The sequence below is a fragment of the Anabrus simplex genome, chromosome 2 (assembly GCF_040414725.1).
Source record: "Anabrus simplex isolate iqAnaSimp1 chromosome 2, ASM4041472v1, whole genome shotgun sequence".
Taxonomy (NCBI): domain Eukaryota; kingdom Metazoa; phylum Arthropoda; class Insecta; order Orthoptera; family Tettigoniidae; genus Anabrus; species Anabrus simplex.
Genome location: NC_090266.1, coordinates 771401991 through 771423064, shown reverse-complemented (window position 1 = coordinate 771423064; position 21074 = coordinate 771401991). Strand labels below are relative to the sequence as shown.

The following is a 21074-nucleotide window of genomic DNA, read 5'->3' as shown; positions in this document are numbered from 1 at the left end:
GGGAAATAGCTGGGGAGTTAGGAAACTTTCTTCGTTAGCATGTCATTCCTCTGTTCATACATTTTCTGATACCGTACTGCTGGTACGTAACTCACTGGTTCATAATAGTATTCCAGCTATTTGATCCCTACTCTGATGTGCTGTTTTGAATGAGCAGTGTGCAATCTTAAGGCAGAGGCTCACTTAGTAGTAGTAGTAGTAGTAGTAGTAGTATGACCTGGTCTAGAATTACAATTTAGGCATATTCCAAATTATACCACCACAGTTCACCAAATAACTCAAAATTCAACCCTGAAAAGAGCTGTTTCTTAAAAAGAGCTTCTTCCTCTTCACTTTTATTAAATTCTACATTCATTTTATTCAAAATTAGCATTAAAGAAGGGGTTTCTCCTCTGTCTTGGAGGAAAATTGCCTCCAAGTCAGATAGATTTTTCCGCCGCCAGTGTAGTGAATTGAGATTTTCTGACTCATCGGGTACTCCTAGAAAACAGATTAGTAAAAAGGCATAGTTTTTGGCCTGGGACTCTCCACTATTCAACACCCCCCCCCCAAAAAATGACTAAGAGTGTTCACGTATCATGACTTTCTGCGGCCTGGTCATTCCAGGTCTGGAACTTTGGACTGTTAGATCAGCAGTGTAGTACTGTTCGTTAAAAGTGAGAAAATGTGTGGTGTTTCATTTGATCAAATATTTCACGTGAAATCATTGCTTTTACTCGCGCCATTCCTACTGATGTCATTGTAATGACCTATGTTCATTTCAGTTGGGAAAACCACTAAGACAGGTGGAGAGTGAGAGTCTGCCATTATAATGAAAATTCCCCAACTTGATTGTGACTGATGGTAGGCAAGAGGGCCTGCCGTTACAATGAAATTTCCTTAACCAGTCTTCAAATAACAAAAGACGTTTGGCGACTTCCCTGTCGCATTTCTAGGGTAACGTTAAGAGCTATGCTATTCATTATAATCTTACTCACTACGTGTACACTAGCTAACCTAGAATTCTATATACAGTGTAGAATTCCGTAGCGAAGCACGGGTACATCAGCTAGTAAACTATAAGAAAGAAAAGCCTGTCTTAAAATCAAACCCTAATAGAATATTCCAGTTCAAACCGAGAAAATTTCCAATTGACTTACTGAATATTCTGTTGTACATACACTGACTGACAGAGCAAATGCAACACCAAGGAGGAGTGGTTCGAAAGGGATGAAAGTTGGGAAAAAAACAGAGTCGGCATGGAAGAATAATTGATGTTTATTTCAAACCGATATGCAGGTTACACAATGCGCACGGCATCGACTCAGTAGGATGTAGGACCACCGCGAGCGGCGATGCACGCAGAAACACGTCGAGGTACAGAGTCAATAAGAGTACGGATGGTGTCCTGAGGGATGGTTCTCCATTCTCTGTCAACCATTTGCCACAGTTGGTCGTCCGTACGAGGCTGGGGCAGAGTTTGCAAACGGCGTCCAATGAGATCCCACACGTGTTTGATTGGTGAGAGATCCGGAGAGTACGCTGGCCACGGAAGCATCTGTACACCTCGTAGAGCCTGTTGGGAGATGCGAGCAGTGTGTGGGCGGGCATTATCCTGCTGAAACAGAGCATTGGGCAGCCCCTGAAGGTACGGGAGTGCCACCGGCCGCAGCACATGCTGCACATAGCGGTGGGCATTTAACGTGCCTTGAATATGCACTAGAGGTGACGTGGAATCATACGCAATAGCGCCCCAAACCATGATGCCGCGTTGTCTAGCGGTAGGGCGCTCCACAGTTACTGCCGGATTTGACCTTTCTCCACGCCGACGCCACACTCGTCTGCGGTGACTATCACTGACAGAACAGAAGCGTGACTCATCGGAGAACACGACGTTGCGCCATTCCCTCATCCAAGTCGCTCTAGCCCGGCACCATGCCAGGCATGCACGTCTATGCTGTGGAGTCAATGGTAGTCTTCTGAGCGGACGCCGGGAGTGCAGGCCTCCTTCAACCAATCGATGGGAAATTGTTCTGGTCGATATTGGAACAGCCAGGGTGTCTTGCATATGCTGAAGAATGGCGGTTGACGTGGCGTGCGGGGCTGCCACCGCTTGGCGGCGGATGCGCCGATCCTCGCGTGCTGACGTCACTCGGGCTGCGCCTGGACCCCTCGCACGTGCCACATGTCCCTGCGCCAACCATCTTCGCCACAGACGCTGCACCGTGGACACATCCCTATGGGTATCGGCGGCGATTTGACGAAGCGACCAACCTGCCCTTCTCAGCCCGATCACCATACCCCTCGTAAAGTCGTCTGTCTGCTAGAAATGCCTCCGTTGACGGCGGCCTGGCATTCTTAGCTATACACGTGTCCTGTGGCACACGACAACACGTTCTACAATGACTGTCGGCTGAGAAATCACGGTACGAAGTGGGCCATTCGCCAACGCCGTGTCCCATTTATCGTTCGCTACGTGCGCAGCACAGCGGCGCATTTCACATCATGAGCATACCTCAGTGACGTCAGTCTACCCTGCAATTGGCATCAAGTTCTGACCCCTCCTTCTTGGTGTTGCATTTGCTCTGTCAGTCAGTGTACATAAACGTAGTTAGCCTTGACTTTTTTTATCATTAGGGGCAACATACTAGCCAGTTGAACATCGATCCCAGGATCTGTAGATTACTGCACTATTTGCGTATTAAAAAATGATTCTTTTGACTCCCAAACCGGAAAACTAAACAAGAATATTAACATCATTACCCTCTATTGGCCTCCCACAAGGCCAACCCCTCGTCCACGTTGTGGGAGGTGGGCAACGGCATGAAGTAGGGGATTGCCTGTAGGGGTGATGTACAGTGGGGACTGTGTGTGCCCCATGACCGCTACGGTAGCTGTGAAGGCCCTACAGGAACCCTGAAAAGTGACGGCTAACGGGGCTCTGGTGAAGACCTCAACGGCAGCAACGGCGGAGATGGGGTCCTTTGGTACGGCGAAGCTGGCGGAGGAGGCAACCCTTCTTCTTGGGGATAAATAAAGAAGAAACCACTGCCTTGTGGTAAAGAGGGATCTTTAAAGGCTAAGGGAGATAACCCCTACAGAAAAATCCTGCAGTCTAGCACAGACAGGAGGCAGCCCCTCCACTGGACTTAGGGTGCTGTGGGCTAATAACTCGCACACCTGAATTAAACTTATTACAGAAACCAGACGAAATTTATACCGGCCGGATTTTATGGAGACGACTTTTGCAATGAAATACAGAACACGAATCGGATTCTGGAATGTTAAAACTATGTATGAAACTGGCAGACTGAGAGAAGTAATGGCAGAAATGAAAAGGTATAAACTGGAGATACTTGGGTTGAGTGAAACAAGATGGACGGGCTACGGAGAGGTGAGGAAAAGAAGAAAATGATCAGCATTCAAGTGGAGTGGGTGTCTTACTCACAAAGAAAGCAAAAAATAGCATAATGGAATGGACCCCTGTATCACACAGGATAATTACTGTATGAATAAGAACCAAAGCTAGACCTGTGACCATAGTACAGTGCTATGCGCCAACAGAGGTAGCAGAAGAGGAAGAGAAGGAGGAGTTTTATGATAGTCTGACATCAACACTGGCAGGGATAAAGAAGAAGGACAGTGTGGTGTTGATGGGAGATCTAAATGCAAAAATCGGTAATGAAAATGAAGGAAGAGAAATCATCATGGGTAGACACGGTATAGGAGAAGAAAACAATAATAGCCAGAGATTCATAGATCTATGCAGTAATTTTGGATCAGTTATAGGTGAATCATTGTTTCCACATAAGAACTGCCACAAGATCTCATGGATGACACCTGATCTCTGCACAGAAAACCAAATTGACACTTGGGAATCAATCCAAAAGCGAAGAGAGTGCAAGGCACTTGTCATCTCCAGTAGAACAAGAAGCCAGAAAGCAGTAGCAATGGAAAAATACAGGGAGGCCAACAAGGAGGTTAAGAAGAAAGTGAGGAGAGATAAAGAAGTGTTTACAGACCAACTGGCAACACAAGCAGAAGAAGCAGCAAGAGTCGGCAACAGCAAAGAAGTATATGCCATTATGAGAAAGCTTTCAAGGAGGAACTTTTCAGGGCAGAAACCAGTCAGAGATGCAAACGGAGTAGCCTTGACATATGAGACACAACAATTGGAAAGATGGAGACATCACTTCATGGAAGTACTCAATAATCTTGGTGAGGAATCGAGAACTGAAGAAGTTGAAACCATTTTGGAGGATCCAGACATCTCGGTAGAACCACCAACTCGACAAGAGATTGCACAAGCAGTGAATCAAATGAAGAGTGGCAAAGCACCCAGTGTAGATAACATTATCCCAGAAGCCCTAAAGGTAGATCCAGATTTAACAGCGGAAATCATGGAGCCACTTCTAACACTAATATGGAACGAAGAACACCTCCCTGAGGAGTGGAAGAAGGGGTCCTCATCAAGATACCGAAGAAGGGTGACCTCTCAGATTGCAATAACTGGAGGGGAATAACGTTGCTCTCATATGGGAGAAAAGTGATGTCAAGAGTCATACTGAACAGAATAAGCATAGCCATTGACAGGAGACTACGTCAAGAACAGGCAGGTTTCAGAGAAGGTCGGTCTACTGTGGATCAGATTAACACATTAAGGCTAATCATTGAACAATTTGCTGAGTATCAGACATCTCTGTATATACTTTTCATTGATTTTGAAAAGGCCTTTGACTCTATCAACCGGAGGGAAATGTGGAAGGCTATGGAAAAGTTCGGAATTCCACAAAAGATAGTCCGTCTTACACAGGCAATGTATGATGGATATACTTGTCAAGTAGAACATAAAGGGAAGCTGTCTGAACCTTTTGCTGTAAAATCTGGAGTAAGACAAGGATGTCTACTGTTGCCAATCTTGTTTATCATGACACTGGATTGTATGCTGAGAGAGGCAACGAATAGAAAGCGTGGCATACATTGGGGATTAAATAACCGATTGGAAGAACTGGATTATGCGGATGATCTCTGTCTTCTTGCAGAATGTTTTTGGGACATGGAAATCAAACTGAATGACTTAAAAATAGAAGCTAAAGAAGTAGGCTTAAAGATTAATAACAAAAAGACTAAAGAAATGCGCATAAACCATCGTAACAATTGCAACTTGACTCTAGATGGAATGGATTAGAAAGGGTAGAGGAATTTTGCTACTTAGGAATCATGGTAAGCCAGGATGGAGGTGCTTTTAGAGACGTGGTGAGTCGTATAAATAAAGCCAAAGGAGCTTTTACACAGTTACGACCTATATGGAGATCCCCTCACATTCGTATAAAAACGAAGCTAAGGATATTCAAGTCAAATGTTAAATCTGTGTTACTGTATGGAAGTGAGACCTGGAAAGTGACGAAAGACATTACCACAAGGTTACAGACTTTTATAAATCAGTGTTTGAGGTACATTATGAGAATATGGTGGCCAAAAACTATCTCAAACAAAGTCCCATACAGGAACAGATAATGAGAAGAAAATGGAGATGGATTGGGCACACCCTGAGAAGACCACAAGAGAGTATCACAAGGCAGGCATTGAGTTGGAATCCACAAGGCAGTCGCAGGCAAGGCAGACTGAGGATTACCTGGAAGAGAACCACAGATAAGGAGATTGCTGGAGTTAACAAGACATGGAGGGAAGTGAAAGCATTGGCGGCAGATAGAACAAGCTGGAGAAATTTCATCGAGGCCCTATGTTCCACATCAAATCAAATCAAATCAAATCAAATCAAATCAAATCAAATCAAATCAAATCAAATCAAATCAAATCAAATCAAATCAAATCAAATCAAATCAAATCAAATCAAATCAAATCAAATCAAATCAAATCAAATCAAATCAAATCAAATCAAATCAAATCAAATCAAATCAAATCAAATCAAATCAAATCAAATCAAATCAAATCAAATCAAATCAAATCAAATCAAATCAAATCAAATCAAATCAAATCAAATCAAATCAAATCAAATCAAATCAAATCAAATCAAATCAAATCAAATCAAATCAAATCAAATCAAATCAAATCAAATCAAATCAAATCAAATCAAATCAAATCAAATCAAATCAAATCAAATCAAATCAAATCAAATCAAATCAAATCAAATCAAATCAAATCAAATCAAATCAAATCAAATCAAATCAAATCAAATCAAATCAAATCAAATCAAATCAAATCAAATCAAATCAAATCAAATCAAATCAAATCAAATCAAATCAAATCAAATCAAATCAAATCAAATCAAATCAAATCAAATCAAATCAAATCAAATCAAATCAAATCAAATCAAATCAAATCAAATCAAATCAAATCAAATCAAATCAAATCAAATCAAATCAAATCAAATCAAATCAAATCAAATCAAATCAAATCAAATCAAATCAAATCAAATCAAATCAAATCAAATCAAATCAAATCAAATCAAATCAAATCAAATCAAATCAAATCAAATCAAATCAAATCAAATCAAATCAAATCAAATCAAATCAAATCAAATCAAATCAAATCAAATCAAATCAAATCAAATCAAATCAAATCAAATCAAATCAAATCAAATCAAATCAAATCAAATCAAATCAAATCAAATCAAATCAAATCAAATCAAATCAAATCAAATCAAATCAAATCAAATCAAATCAAATCAAATCAAATCAAATCAAATCAAATCAAATCAAATCAAATCAAATCAAATCAAATCAAATCAAATCAAATCAAATCAAATCAAATCAAATCAAATCAAATCAAATCAAATCAAATCAAATCAAATCAAATCAAATCAAATCAAATCAAATCAAATCAAATCAAATCAAATCAAATCAAATCAAATCAAATCAAATCAAATCAAATCAAATCAAATCAAATCAAATCAAATCAAATCAAATCAAATCAAATCAAATCAAATCAAATCAAATCAAATCAAATCAAATCAAATCAAATCAAATCAAATCAAATCAAATCAAATCAAATCAAATCAAATCAAATCAAATCAAATCAAATCAAATCAAATCAAATCAAATCAAATCAAATCAAATCAAATCAAATCAAATCAAATCAAATCAAATCAAATCAAATCAAATCAAATCAAATCAAATCAAAATCTCTTTATTTGCAAATGAGGTGTCTACCTCGGTGGCAAATGGTACACTAAAATACATCATTGTCAAGCACTAAATTTTAAATTAACAAGAGAAGAAAAAAAAAAAATTTTTCTAGAATACTATAATATACAATTTATGCTAACAATTTTTTTCTATTAAACAAACAGATCATCCTTAATAAATTTATATTGTTTACAAAATTCTACTTATAATGTCTCCTATACTTACAAGCATAGTCAACTCATACACAGTATGTGGAATTACTTACTTCAAATAATACTATGCAACTGGTATAAGATTAAAATTTACATTGCATTTATTTACTTTTTTTTTTTTTTAAACCCATTTTGGAACTTAAGTAGCATAACGACCTGCTGCGTCTTAACCAGAGTCCCCTTTTGCCACCACTTTTCAGAGTTCCTGAAGGGCCTTCACAGCTACCGTAGCGGTCCCAGGGCCCTCAAAGTCCCCACTGTACTTCACCCCTACAGGCAGTCCCCTACTTTGGCTGTCCAAACTCCATGGGCCAGGGGATGGAATTAATTTTTTTTTTAACACACTATCTACCATTTCACTTATTTTCCCTGTTGCTGTTTATTCTCTTCTTGAATACCTGTACAGATTTTGGAAAAGGATCAAACTCTACCCCTGGTAAACTGTTCCACTCCTTCACGCCCTTCCCAATGAATGAAAATTTACCCCAGTCGCTTCTAAAATTCCTTCTAATTTTATACTTGTGGTCAGTTCTGCCAATATAATTATTTTCCAACTGAAGCCTCTCATGGATTTCTCCCCATGCTTCTTCTCCTGTATAGGCTCTATATAATCCTACTAGCAAGATACCCGTGCTTCGCTACGGTATTATACTGAAATTTATAATTGAATGCTTATTGTTTTAGATATATAATCCACCGAAATTCGCGATCTGACTCGTTTTCGGCGAGAATCCACCAAAATTCCCGATCTGACTCGTTTTCTATTAGATTTTGGCATGTTTCCTCCCATTTTTCAATCTTCCTTTCCAGCAATCGATTTCGTACTTCCCGGGCTAGGCTCAGGTATTCCTCCCGGTCAGTTGGGTCCCTAAATCTTTGCCATATTTTCCTATAATCATTTTTAATATGGATAAAATCCTTCAGGAGAACCGGCGTGGTGTCATATTGGTGCCTTGGCGGCACTAAACCCGCAGCCGGACTGCATTTTTAGTCATTACCAGTCCAGGAGCCGTTTCCAGCGCAGTCCGCACAACAGACGACGGTCCGGAACATTATTATTATTATTATTATTATTATTATTATTATTATTATTATTATTATTATTATTATTATGTGTTGCTGTAATGGCTGATGACAGGGAAAACCGGAGTATCCGGAGAAAAACCTGTCCTGCCTCCGTTTTGTCCAGCACGAATGACACATGTAGTGACCGGGATTTGAACCACGGAACCCAGCTGTGAGAGGCCGGCATGCTGCCGCCTGAGCAACGGAGGATCCTTATAAGTACATTAAGAACAGTAAAATCAATAGGTTTCACCTCCTTCTACACCCCACCACCGTTAAGTTTATTTACCGCCACCCACTCCCCTCCCAAAAAAAATTAAAAGAAGGCTTGTTTCTTTATGTTTAAAGGAGATTCCAAACACCAATGTTCACGTCTATTACCTTCAGTTTTGAGATATAAGTATCCCCATAAAAAGAATTTATTTTTTCACTTCATTTCACACTACTCCCCCCCCCCACCACCACTAAGTTAATATTCCCGCAAAAAATACGTGTTTCTTTAATAGTAAAGGATCTTCTAAATACCAATTATCACGACTCTAACTTCTTCAGTTTTTGATTTATGTGTCCTCATGAAAGGAATTCAACTCCTTTACACTCCCGCCCTCCAAGATGGTTTCCTCCCAAAAACGCGTTTTTCTTTGTTTTTAAAGGAGATCCAAATACGAATTTTCACGTCTGTAACAGCTTTAGTTTTTATTAGATGTATGTATTCTCATACAATTAAGTCAATTAAATTTTCAATTATTTCACACACACACACACACACACACACACACACACACACACACACACACACACACACACACACACACACACACACACACACACACACACACACCCACCCTCATTGGATTTTCCGAGAATACGTGTTTCTTTACTTTTAAAGCAGATTGCAAATATCAAATTTCACGTCTGTAATTCCTTCATTTTTGAGATATCAGTAGCGTAATTAAAAGAATTCAACACCATTTTCAGTCACATTTACCCCCCCCCCCCTTCACCCAAGTGGCATTTCCGAAAACTAAAAATACACGTTTCTTGATTTTTAATAGAGATAAAAATACCATTTTTCTCTTCTGTAACATGCTAAGTTATTTTAGATATACTGTAAAAATTCTCATTTTAAAATTTCTCCCCTTTTGAGTTCCCCTTAAGTGGAGTTTCCAAAAACAAATCACCTATGTTTCTTTACATTTACAGGAGATTCCAAACACCCACTTTTTACGTCTGTAACATTTTACGTTTCCAAGATATTCTGTAGATATAGTCTTTCAAAAAATTCACCCCAATTTGTCACTCCTGTTTAACCGCCATTAATTGGATTTTCCAAAAACTAAAAAAATACGTGTTTCTTTATTTATAAAGGAGATCGCATATACAAATTTTCAGTTCTGTAATATCGTTCGTTTCTGAGATATATGTATCCTCATTAAAGTCATTCAACCCATTTTTCACCCTTTTACACCCCACCTATTGCGATTTACAGCAAACAAAAAAATACGTGTTCCTTTATTTTTAGAGGAGATTCTAACTACCAATTTTTACATCTGTAAATTTTAAAGTTCTAAGATGTAGACACACTCATTTTAAAAAATTCCCCCCCCCCCCTTTTCATCCTCCAATATTTGGAATTTTCCAAAACGAAAAAATACGTGTTTCTTTACTTTTAAAGTAGATCCCAAATACCAATTTTCAGGTCTGTAATATCTTCAGGTTCTGAAATATAAGTAGCCTCATTTAAGACATTCAACCCATTATTCACTCTTTTACACCCTTCCTATTGGGATTTTCCGAAAACAAAAGAATACGTGTTTCTTTATTTTTGAAAGAGATTCTAAATACCAATTTTTACATCTATAAACTTTAAAAGTTTTGAGATATAGATACACTCATTTAAAAAATCACCCCCCTTTTCATCCCCCCCCCATTAATTGGATTTTCCAAAAACAAAAAATACGTGTTTCCTTATTTTAAAGGAGATCCCAAACACCAATTTTCAGATCTGTAATATATTCAGGTTCTGAAATATAAGTAGACTCATGAAAGGCGTAGGACAAATTTTTCAGACTTTTCCACCCTTCCTATTAGGATTTTCCAAAAACAAAATATACATGTTTCTTTATTTTTAAAGGAGATTCTAAATACTAATTTTCACATCTATAACCTTTAAAAGTTTTGAGATATAGATACTCATTTTAAAATATTACCCCCTTTTCACCCCCTCTTAATTGGATTTTCCAGAAACAAAAACATACATGTTTCTCTATTTTTAAAGGAGATCCCAAACACCAATTTTCAGGTCTGTAATATCTTCAGTTTCTGAGATATAAGTAGCCTCATTAAAGGCATTTAACCCTTTTTTCACCCCTTTTCACTCCTCCTATTGCGATTTTCTGAAAACGAAAAAATACGTGTTTCTTTATTTTTAATGAAGATTCTAAATGCCAATTTTTACATCTGCAAACTTTAAAAGTTTGGAGATATAGATTCACTCATTTTAAAAATTCACCCCCTTCTCACCCTCCCATTTATTGGATTTTCCAAAAACAAAAAAAATACGTGTTTATTTCTAAAAGAGATCAAAAGTACCAATTTTCAGGTCTTTAATATATTCAGTTTCTGAGATATAAGTACTGGTATCCTGATTAAAGGCATTCAACCCATTTTTCCCCATTTTCACCCTTTTCACCCCTCCTATTGGAATTTTCTGAAAACAAAAAAAATACGTTTTTCCTTATTTTTAAAGAAGATTCTAAATACCAATTTTTACATCTGTAAACCTTTAAAGTTTTGAGATATAGATACACTCATTTTAAAATTTCACCCCCCTTTTCACCCCCTTAGAGAAGGAATATCCAAAAATCCTCTCTTAGCGAGCACCTACATCTTAATATGAATATATCCCCAAAATTTCATTTCTTTATGTCCAGTAGTTTTGGCTCGGCGATGATGAATCAGTCAGTCAGTCAGGACAAGTTATTTTATATATATATATAGATAAGTCTAGTTTTCTCACTTCTCTTACTTAAAGTTTTCCACCCAAGTTCCTCTAACATTTCTGATACACTACAGTTTCTCCTGAAATTCCCTGTTACAAATCTTGCTGCTTTCCTCTGCACACTATCTATTTCTTTTATTAGGTATTCTTGGTGAGGATCCCAAACACTGTTTGCATATTCCAATAATGGACGAACCATACTGAAGTAACTTTTTTCTTTTAATTCTTTGTTGCATCCTTTAAGTAGCCTCATTATGACATGTAACGATCTGTATGCTTTCCCAACAATGTCATCAACATGACCCTTCCAGTGCAAATTACTTTCAAATCTCACACAAGTATTTGCACTTGCCACCTTTTGGGATAACTACCTCATCCAAAGTATATTCAAATTCAGTTTTAAAGCTCCTGTTTGTAAATGTTGTAACAGTCGATTTGCCTCCATTAACCTTCATATTATTTTCTTCAACCCACTGTTGGATACTTTCAAGGTCCGTTTGTAATTCTGAACAATCCTCAATGTTATTTATTTCCCTATAAACAATTATATCATCTGCATACAATCTTATTTTTGATGTTATATTGTTCCCTAAATCATTTGTGTATATTAAGAAAAGTAACGGACCAATTATACTACCCTGTGCGATTCCCTTCCAAACTTTCTTTTCCTGTGATATATTATTTCCTACTTTGACTTTCTGAACCCTTGAATTTAGAAATGTTCTTATCCAACGTATAACCCTCACGTCCAATCCTATTCCCTCCAATTTCTTTAATAATATTCCATGTTCCACTCTATCAAAGGCTTTGGAAAGATCTATGGCTATGCAATCTAACTGGCCTCCTGAATCCAACTGATCTGATATGTCCTGCTGAAATCCCACCAGTTGTGCCTCACAAGAAAATTTCTTTCTAAATCCATACTGGCTCCTCATGAACCAATTTTTATCTTCACATATCCCTCTGATGTACTTTGATATTAAACTCTCCAGTATTTTACAAACTATACTGGTCAGGCTGATTGGTCTGTGGTTCTCTGGTTTCCTTTTATCACCCTTTCCTTTATAAATTGGTATTATTATAGATTCCTTCCATTCTTTTGGTATTACACTATTATTTATGACATAGTCAAAGAGAAATTTTAAATAAGGCACTATGAACCACCCCATTGTCTTTAATACCTCCCCAGTAATTTGATCACTTCCTGCTGCTTTTCCTTGCTGAAGCAGTTGGATTTCTCTGAAAATATCTTCATTTTTGAATGAGATGCTTCTTGTTTCCCTATGTGTCTCTCCCTCTCTATCTTCTGTTACTGTTTCCAACTCCTGACAATCTTCTACTGAATCTCTGAATTCCTTACTAAATAGATTTGCTTTCTCAGTATCTGTTGAATAGTGTTCACCCCCTTCTCCCACCATTGTAGGAATTTGGATTCCTTTTCCTTTTTGTTTCCTAATATATGAATACATCTTTTTCCATTTCCCTTTGTGGTCATTACCCTCTTGAAGTATGCCATTCATATATTTCCCTTTTGCTTCCTTTTTCACTCTATTCAGTTCCCTCATTAGCTGTTTTCTAGTTTCTCTATTCTCTTTGATTTTCCTGTTTACTATTTTACATTTTCTTTTTAATTTCCTTATTTCCCTTGTATAATAAACAGGGTCTGAGGTCATTTTAGCCTTCTTAACAGGTACAAATCTCTCCTCTCCTTCCCAAATGATTCCTTTAAATTTAGCCCAAAGTGTATCCACATTACTCCCTTCACTTATCCAACAACTGAATTGTGATTTAAGGTAAGTCCCAAATTCATCAACTTTAGTTTTTCTGTATAATTTCTTGTCTTGTGTGACCCTCTTATTAAGCAATTTTGGTACAAGTCCTACATCCATTATTACAGCCTTATGGTCACCTATTCCTTCAATTACCTCAGTTTTATCAACAATTTCCCAGGGTTTAACCAAGAATACGTCTAGCAAGTTGTTGAGACGAGTCGGTTCTTGTACTACTTGTGTAAATCCTCCCTCCCAAATTAACTTATTTGCCAGTTTCTGTTCATGGGCTTCACTTGCAGCTCCATTCCATTCAACTTCAGGCAAGTTTAGATCTCCCCTAATTATTACCATATCATTATTATTGTTTTTATGAGTATAATCTATTATTTTCTCAAATATTTCCATGTCTCTTTCCTCTCTTCCAGGCCTATATGTTCCTATAATTCCCACCTCATATAATTCCCACATGGAATTAAAGAAGTAAGTAAGTACGGTAAGTAACCCTCTATTGCGAGATTACGACAGGAATATTTCTATATACACTTGACAGACTCACTCTGTCAGTTGCTCTATTTTTGGAAGTTTGTGCATGCACCTTGCCCTTGACTTCCATTGGTTGTCTCATGATTCAAAACTAATATAAGCCTGCTACCTTGAAATGGCGTGAACGGGGAGGAGAGCGGGTAGAGGGGAACCTGAGCGCTAGTGGACATAGTTGATTTGAATGGGAGGGGAAACTAACTGGGGAAGGGTTAGACTCTCGTGGATAATGATATTCCAGACTATTTATTCCTTTCTTCTCTTCCTCCTTATGTATTTTCTTGTTAATTTAAATAGTACATTTTCCTCGTCCAATGGCACATTCAAATTGTTTCTTTCCTTCTGTGCTAAATAAATCCATAATTTTTCCATAACATCCATAAGTTTACCTTTCTGAACTATATGTAATACTCTCATATCTTTCTCCACATTTGTAGATTTATGATTGTGCTCTTGCATGTGTTCACCCATTGCCGAAAACCTTCTGTGCTTTACCACGTTTAATGTTCCTTATATCGTATCTCCAAGCTCCTTCCCAATTGTCCAATATACTGTCTTTTGGACTCTTGACATGTTAAGCAATATATTCGTGATTTTTTATATCTATTAACTCTATCAATTCTGTGCGAATTGAACAGAATTTGATTATTATTATCTGTTTTGTAAGCAATTTCTATCCCTTGTTTATTAAATATCTTCACTAATCCATACAAATACCTGTTATTAAACATGATCACCACAATACTCTTCTTTCCTTCACGTTACTTAATCAGTCCTTAATTTGTATAACTGGAGGTACATAATTTCCCTAGTGTATCATCACTGACTAGTGTGCCATTGGATACCACTGCAAGCCTTCTATGTAGCACAGTGTAGGAGAAGTATGTACCTCCACTTGTATAAATGCTTGCCTAAGGCTTTTATATAAAAAATTAAGTTCCCAGAAGGAAACCATAATTTAATTTCATCGTCACTGTATTGTCTGCGTAGGAGGCTTGCAGTAGTGTGTCAATGGCATTGCCAGCATCTTGGAAAAGTGTAGCAATCCAATTGGCATGCCCACTGCTACATTGGGGTAAAACACTTGGAATTTTTCAATTAGGAATATCTAAAGAGCTTGACTGTTTTTAACATTTGCAATTGATCAAATTAAACTATAGTTTCCTTTTGGGAACTTATTTTGATATAATAGACAAAGACAGGCATATATACAACTGGAGAGACTGTCTCAACGGCTTGGAAAGGTGTAGCAATCCAATTGACGAACCCACTGCTACACTAGGGCGAAACACTGGTATTTCAAGATTGAAAAGGCCAAAAGAGCTTGAATGTTTTCAACATTTGCAATCAATGGAAACTTAATTTTATTAGAATGTTGTTCTGTGTGTCGTGTTCTCTTAATTTTGTGATGAGGCCTTCTGTGTACAAAAATCCTTTTGTATTTCTGTGAAAGTTTTCTTTCCTTGGGTATTAAGGCTTTGCAGTGCTGAGCTTGTTATTGTGCTTATTGTTCGTTGTGTGTGTTTCAGCGATGTGACTTATAATTCTGCTGAGCTCATGTCTTAGTCTATCATGTCACTGTAATGGTATGCACTACTTTGGAGATAATTTCGCCTTTTAAATATGGTTTTCTGCAAATAAAAGAACAGGTAATGAACTGTTTGATCCACAGAACATATAAAGAATTTAACAGTATTGGCTGATGAAACCATGGTACCATTCCTTGTTAATGGAACCATACAGCTCTTGGTTACTGTTATGCTCTCAGGTCCCCAGATTGGATTCTCGTGCTCCATGTTAAAATACTGTGTGTGCTGCCCTGGAATGACTCCAGTTCCATTTCATTGGTCATGTTAATTTAGTTCTCGGGCATATTTGTTTCCATGCAATGCATTTCCACCTCTAAATTTTGCTTAAGTATATAATATTACACCTTTTGTGTAATAATTCCCTTTAGAAACCAATTATTTATGTTAATTGTGCTCCTGATATGACGACGTAGCAATGATATCTCTGAGAGAGGAGAGGAGACAAGAAAGTACATACCAATTAATTTCTTGCAGCTCGGTGATACATGGCTGGGAACAGCATAGTTGCCATCGATGATGTACTTTTTGAGGGAAGCTACCGTCTGTGCCTTGAAAGGCATTTGTCCAGTGACCATGAAGTACAGGAGCACGCCAGCAGCCCACATGTCAACAGGGGCGCCAAGATAGGACTCATCTCTGAAGAGTTCAGGAGCAGCGTAAGGCGGTGATCCGCAGAACGTGGTCAGTTGTTGATCACCTGCCACAACACCAATTCACATTCAAGTTACTTCCTAACACCCGAACATCTCTTTTACTGTGATGTTGAGCATATCCATTAATGAACATAACTGGTTTATTCCCTTCTATACATAACCCAACATCAACAATAATCAGATATTTGTCATAATCGATATCTTGATACAAAGAGGTTTTTATTAGCTTAACCATTGTGGTTTAATTTGTTATGGTCTGTATTGACTTCATTCTATTCACCACTGAAACACATTAGTATATATCTAAATCAGCCTTGTCAATATTGTTAAAATAATGTATTGTTTATTTATTTATTTCAGTCACTAAACACCGTCCATGTTTCAAGAACTTTACACATTCTCTCCTACAGCAGCCCCAAAACCACCAAACACTTCTTGGACTTGACATATCATCACCTCACATTTAACAAGTCCAAGAAGTGTTTGGTGGTTTTTGGACCACAGAATGAGAGAACATGTCAAGTTCTTGAACATGTACAGTGTATAGTGATTGAAATAAATAAGAAATAAGATTTTTAATAGTATTGACAAGACTGATTTAGATATATAACAATGTTTTTCAGTGGTGAAAATACAAAGAGGTTACATAACGCATCATCTCTCTTTTCTTGTTAATGAATAAATAGATCATAAATCAATAGAATTATATACATATGTTCAATTAAGTACATAGTCTTGAAACCTGACCTACTTAATTATCTTGTCTGTGAACTCTAATGCTCGTTCTCATTCTTGGGTTAGGTGCCTCCTGATTCCAAGGTTCTGGTGTTTCATGTTGGTCTTCAACAGCTGTGGACAGAAGCTCATCTTCCTCTAATGTATCAAAAGCTGCCCTGTCACCTAATGTTGTTGATGACGTCTGATCATGCCTCACCAGCTCTAAGAATCGTCTGTTCCGTGTAACAAAATTACCTTTTTGAGTTCCCTATATATATGAACGGGGAAACACCAATATCCTAGTAACAGTTCCATACAGCATGTCCCGAATCCAGACCTTGTCTCTGTCTTGGAGAGGTGGATGCATTCGCGCCCCATTCCTTTGATTAAATTTTGTTTGCTCCGCAGTTTTATTTTAAAGTCATCCTTTCAAAATTGGTTAAACTTCTGCTGAGATACCTGTTAGAAAGTCATTGCCAATGGTAAAGTTGATCGCAACTTTCTACCATACAGCAGCTTGGCAGGTGAAAGACCTGATTCTAATGGAGTGTTCTTAAATTCGAGAAGACCCAGGTTGATGTCACTGCATTTCAAAAGAATCCTCTTCGCTATATCGACCTCTTTCTCAGCACCTTCATTAGCAGGAGGGTATCTGGAGCTTGATACTTCACATGTAAACCCATATCATACAGGAAATCTTTTGAACTCCTCGGTCACAAACTCTTTGCCTCCACCTGAACGGAGAACTAGAGGCACCCCATGATGTGCGAACACATTTTTCAATCATGCTATAACTGCTCGGGATATCAAACAGTCTACGTACACCAGCTCCAGGAAATGCAAGTAATAACCTTGAATGACCAGGTACCATTTGCAATTGTGTTTCAATAAGTCCGCTGAGACTTGCTGCCACGGACGTTGTGGCAATTCTCCAGCCATTAGGGGTTTGGCATGGGGCTCCTGCCTGTTTTCCAAATATACTTACAATGTGGCTATAATGTGCTCGATGTCCTTTGAGCATCCTGGCTACCACACCGATTCCCCGGCCCATCTTTGGCATTTAACCAGTCAACTGAGGGTAGCTACCACTTTTCCCTACTGTCGTTGCGTGGCACCACTACCATAGGAGCATACCAAGGTGTAGATTCCTCTACTTAATTATCTTGTTACTGAGCTCGATAGCTGCAGTCTCTTAAGTGTGGCCAGTATCCGGTATTTGGGAGATAGTGGGTTTGAACCCAACTGTCGGCTGCCCTGAAGATGGTTTTCCGTGGTTTCTCATTTTCACACCAAGCAAATGTACCTTAATTAAGGCCATGGCCACCTCCTTCCCACTCCTAGCCCCTTCCTGTCACATCGTCACAATAAGACCTATCTGTGTCGGTGCGACGTAAAGCAACTTGTAAAGAAATAAAAGAAAAAATCATCTTGTCCAGCTCTGCTTTAACTCCATCTCTTAAGGGTATTGCCACGTGACGGGGTGCAGCTGTAGCAAATGGTTTAGCTTTGCTACTCAGCCTGATTTTATACTCCATTCTTTTCATCATGCCAAGATTGTTATTAAACATGCCAGGGAATCTCCTAATGACATCCAGTCCCACTTCATCCATATTTAAGTTGACTAGGTTTAATTTTGACAGCACCTCTCTGCCTAATAAGGACAGGCTTGATTCTGAACTACATAAATTTATTCTAAGGTCTGCCTGTCTTTATATCTTATACCTGTCCTTATATCCTTATACCTGAGTAAGAAACTGGTCACTCCTTCCATATTTAAAGGAGATTTAGTGACACTGTACAAGTTCCTATCAGTTTTCACTAACTTAAGGCCATGTTTGTTAGAAAATCAGTACCTATAACAGTGACACCAGCACCAGTATCCAGCTTAAACATTACTTCCTGTTCAACTATTTTTAAGGTTAGCTTCCAAGACTTGCAGTTCAATTCCAGTACTGTCAATTCGCCGAGATAATCATTCTCTTCCTGTTAAGGCAAGCTATCTTGTATCCCAAAGACTGACTGGGTTTCTTTTCTTTTTTTTTTTTTTTTTTTTAACCTACAACACTTTATAAAATGGTCTACTCTTGCACAGTAATGACATACAGTACCAGCAGCAGCACGAAACTTGTCACTTCTGTTATATCCACAATTAGGGCACATATCCCACCTAGGAATGGTAGACGGGGTTTGCAGTGATATTGAAGTTCTGGAGTGGTTTAGAGCAGCAACTGTGTTCAATATCTCTCTGAGCAACTACTTTAAGACCATCATTTCTCACTGCAGACCACTTGTCACCAAAATACAGTACATTTGACTGCTTTTATTAATCTACCCTTAATCACATAGTCCCCCAGTATGGCAAACATCTTTTCCCTTGGTACCGGTACTCTGTCCTATGCCTTCTCTAGATCTACGAAACAAACTGTCTATTCCTCTCGTAGCATTTTTCAAATACCTGGCGCATACTGAAAATCTGATCCTGACAGCCCTTTTGTGGTCTGAAACCACATTGTTTTTATCCAAGTTACTCTCAACCACTGATCACACCGCGTCCCTTCCAAAATACCAATAAACTCCTTGCTTGGTATACCGATAAATGAAATACCTCAGTAGTTGTTGCAATCCTTCCTGTTCCCTTGCTTACAGATAGGTGCAATTACTGCTTTCGCCCAACCAGAAGGTACCTTACTAACATTCTTTGCTAATCATATTACTCTGTTAAGCCATTACATCCCTGCCTTCTGACTGTATTTCACCACTTCAGGTCTAATTTAATCTATTTCTGCTGCTTTATGACAATGGAGTTAATGTACCATCCATTCCACTTGGTTATTTACAACGTCACCAGAAATATTTCCTTTCGCGTTGAGAAGATTTTCAAAATATTCCTTCCACCTGTCCAGTGATTTCCTGGGATCTATTATGAGTTCATCTGATTTATGCAAAATACTATTTATTTCTTTTTTACCTCCCTTTCTAGGATTCTTTGTATTGTCCAGAATGGTTTCCCTGCCACTAGACCTAGCCTTTTCATATTCGTTTTCACTGAAATCTTCCCATGACATCTTGGATTCAATAACTTTTGTTTCACTCTGTTCCATTCATTTATGTACAATTCCCTCTCTGCACCAGTCCCTGTTTGGAGCCATTTCTGATGAGATTTATTTCTATGCTTACAAGCTGCTCTCACTTCATCATTCCACCAACGTGTTTGCTTTTTCCCATCTTTACACACAGTTGTTCCTATGTATTCCCTTGCCTTTTCTATTACAGAATCCCTGTATGCCGCCAAATCTCTTTCCATATCCTGAACCTTCCTAATGTCTATTTTTTGGAACTTTTCACTAATCATATCCATGTACTTCAGTCTAATTTCCTTGTCCTGGAAATTTTCTACCCTTATTCAATCAATCAATCAATCAATCAATCAATCAATCAATCAATCAATCAATCAATCAATCAATCAATCAATCAATCAATCAATCAATCAATCAATCAATCAATCAATCAATCAATCAATCAATCAATCAATCAATCAATCAATCAATCAATCAATCAATCAATCAATCAATCAATCAATCAATCAATCAATCAATCAATCAATCAATCAATCAATCAATCAATCAATCAATCAATCAATCAATCAATCAATCAATCAATCAATCAATCAATCAATCAATCAATCAATCAATCAATCAATCAATCAATCAATCAATCAATCAATCAATCAATCAATCAATCAATCAATCAATCAATCAATCAATCAATCAATCAATCAATCAATCAATCAATCAATCAATCAATCAATCAATCAATCAATCAATCAATCAATCAATCAATCAATCAATCAATCAATCAATCAATCAATCAATCAATCAATCAATCAATCAATCAATCAATCAATCAATCAATCAATCAATCAATCAATCAATCAATCAATCAATCAATCAATCAATCAATCAATCAATCAATCAATCAATCAATCAATCAATCAATCAATCAATCAATCAATCAATCAATCAATCAATCAATCAATCAATCAATCAATCAATCAATCAATCAATCAATCAATCAATCAATCAATCAATCAATCAATCAATCAATCAATCAATCAATCAATCAATCAATCAATCAATCACCACTGATCTGTATTTAGGGCAGTTGGCCAGGTGGCAGATTCCCTCTCTGTTATTTACCTAGTCTTTTATTAAATAATTGCAAAGAATTTGGAAATTTATTGAACATCTCCCTTGGTAAAATATTCCAATCCCTAACTCCTCTTCCTATAAACAAATATTTGCCCCAATTCGTCCACCTTAATTCCAACTTTATTTTCATATTGTGATCTTTCCTCCTTTTAAAAACACCACTCAAATGTATTTGTTTACTAATGTCATT

At 37.6% G+C, this 21074-nt stretch overlaps 1 protein-coding gene across 5 annotated transcripts in view; it reads right to left on the bottom strand.

The window, feature by feature from the left end:
* Positions 1 to 21074, bottom strand: part of LOC136863103 (serine/threonine-protein kinase NIM1) — a 789590-nt gene that overhangs the window by 15438 nt on the left and 753078 nt on the right. For 4 of the 5 annotated variants that reach the window (XM_067139438.2, XM_067139439.2, XM_068225860.1 and 1 more), the window contains one exon: positions 15764 to 16003. The exons of the other annotated variant lie outside the window; for it this stretch is intronic. In XM_067139438.2, coding sequence (XP_066995539.2) covers positions 15764 to 16003 — 240 coding nt within the window. The remainder of the gene's footprint in view (positions 1 to 15763; positions 16004 to 21074) is intronic. 5 annotated transcript variants of the gene reach the window in all.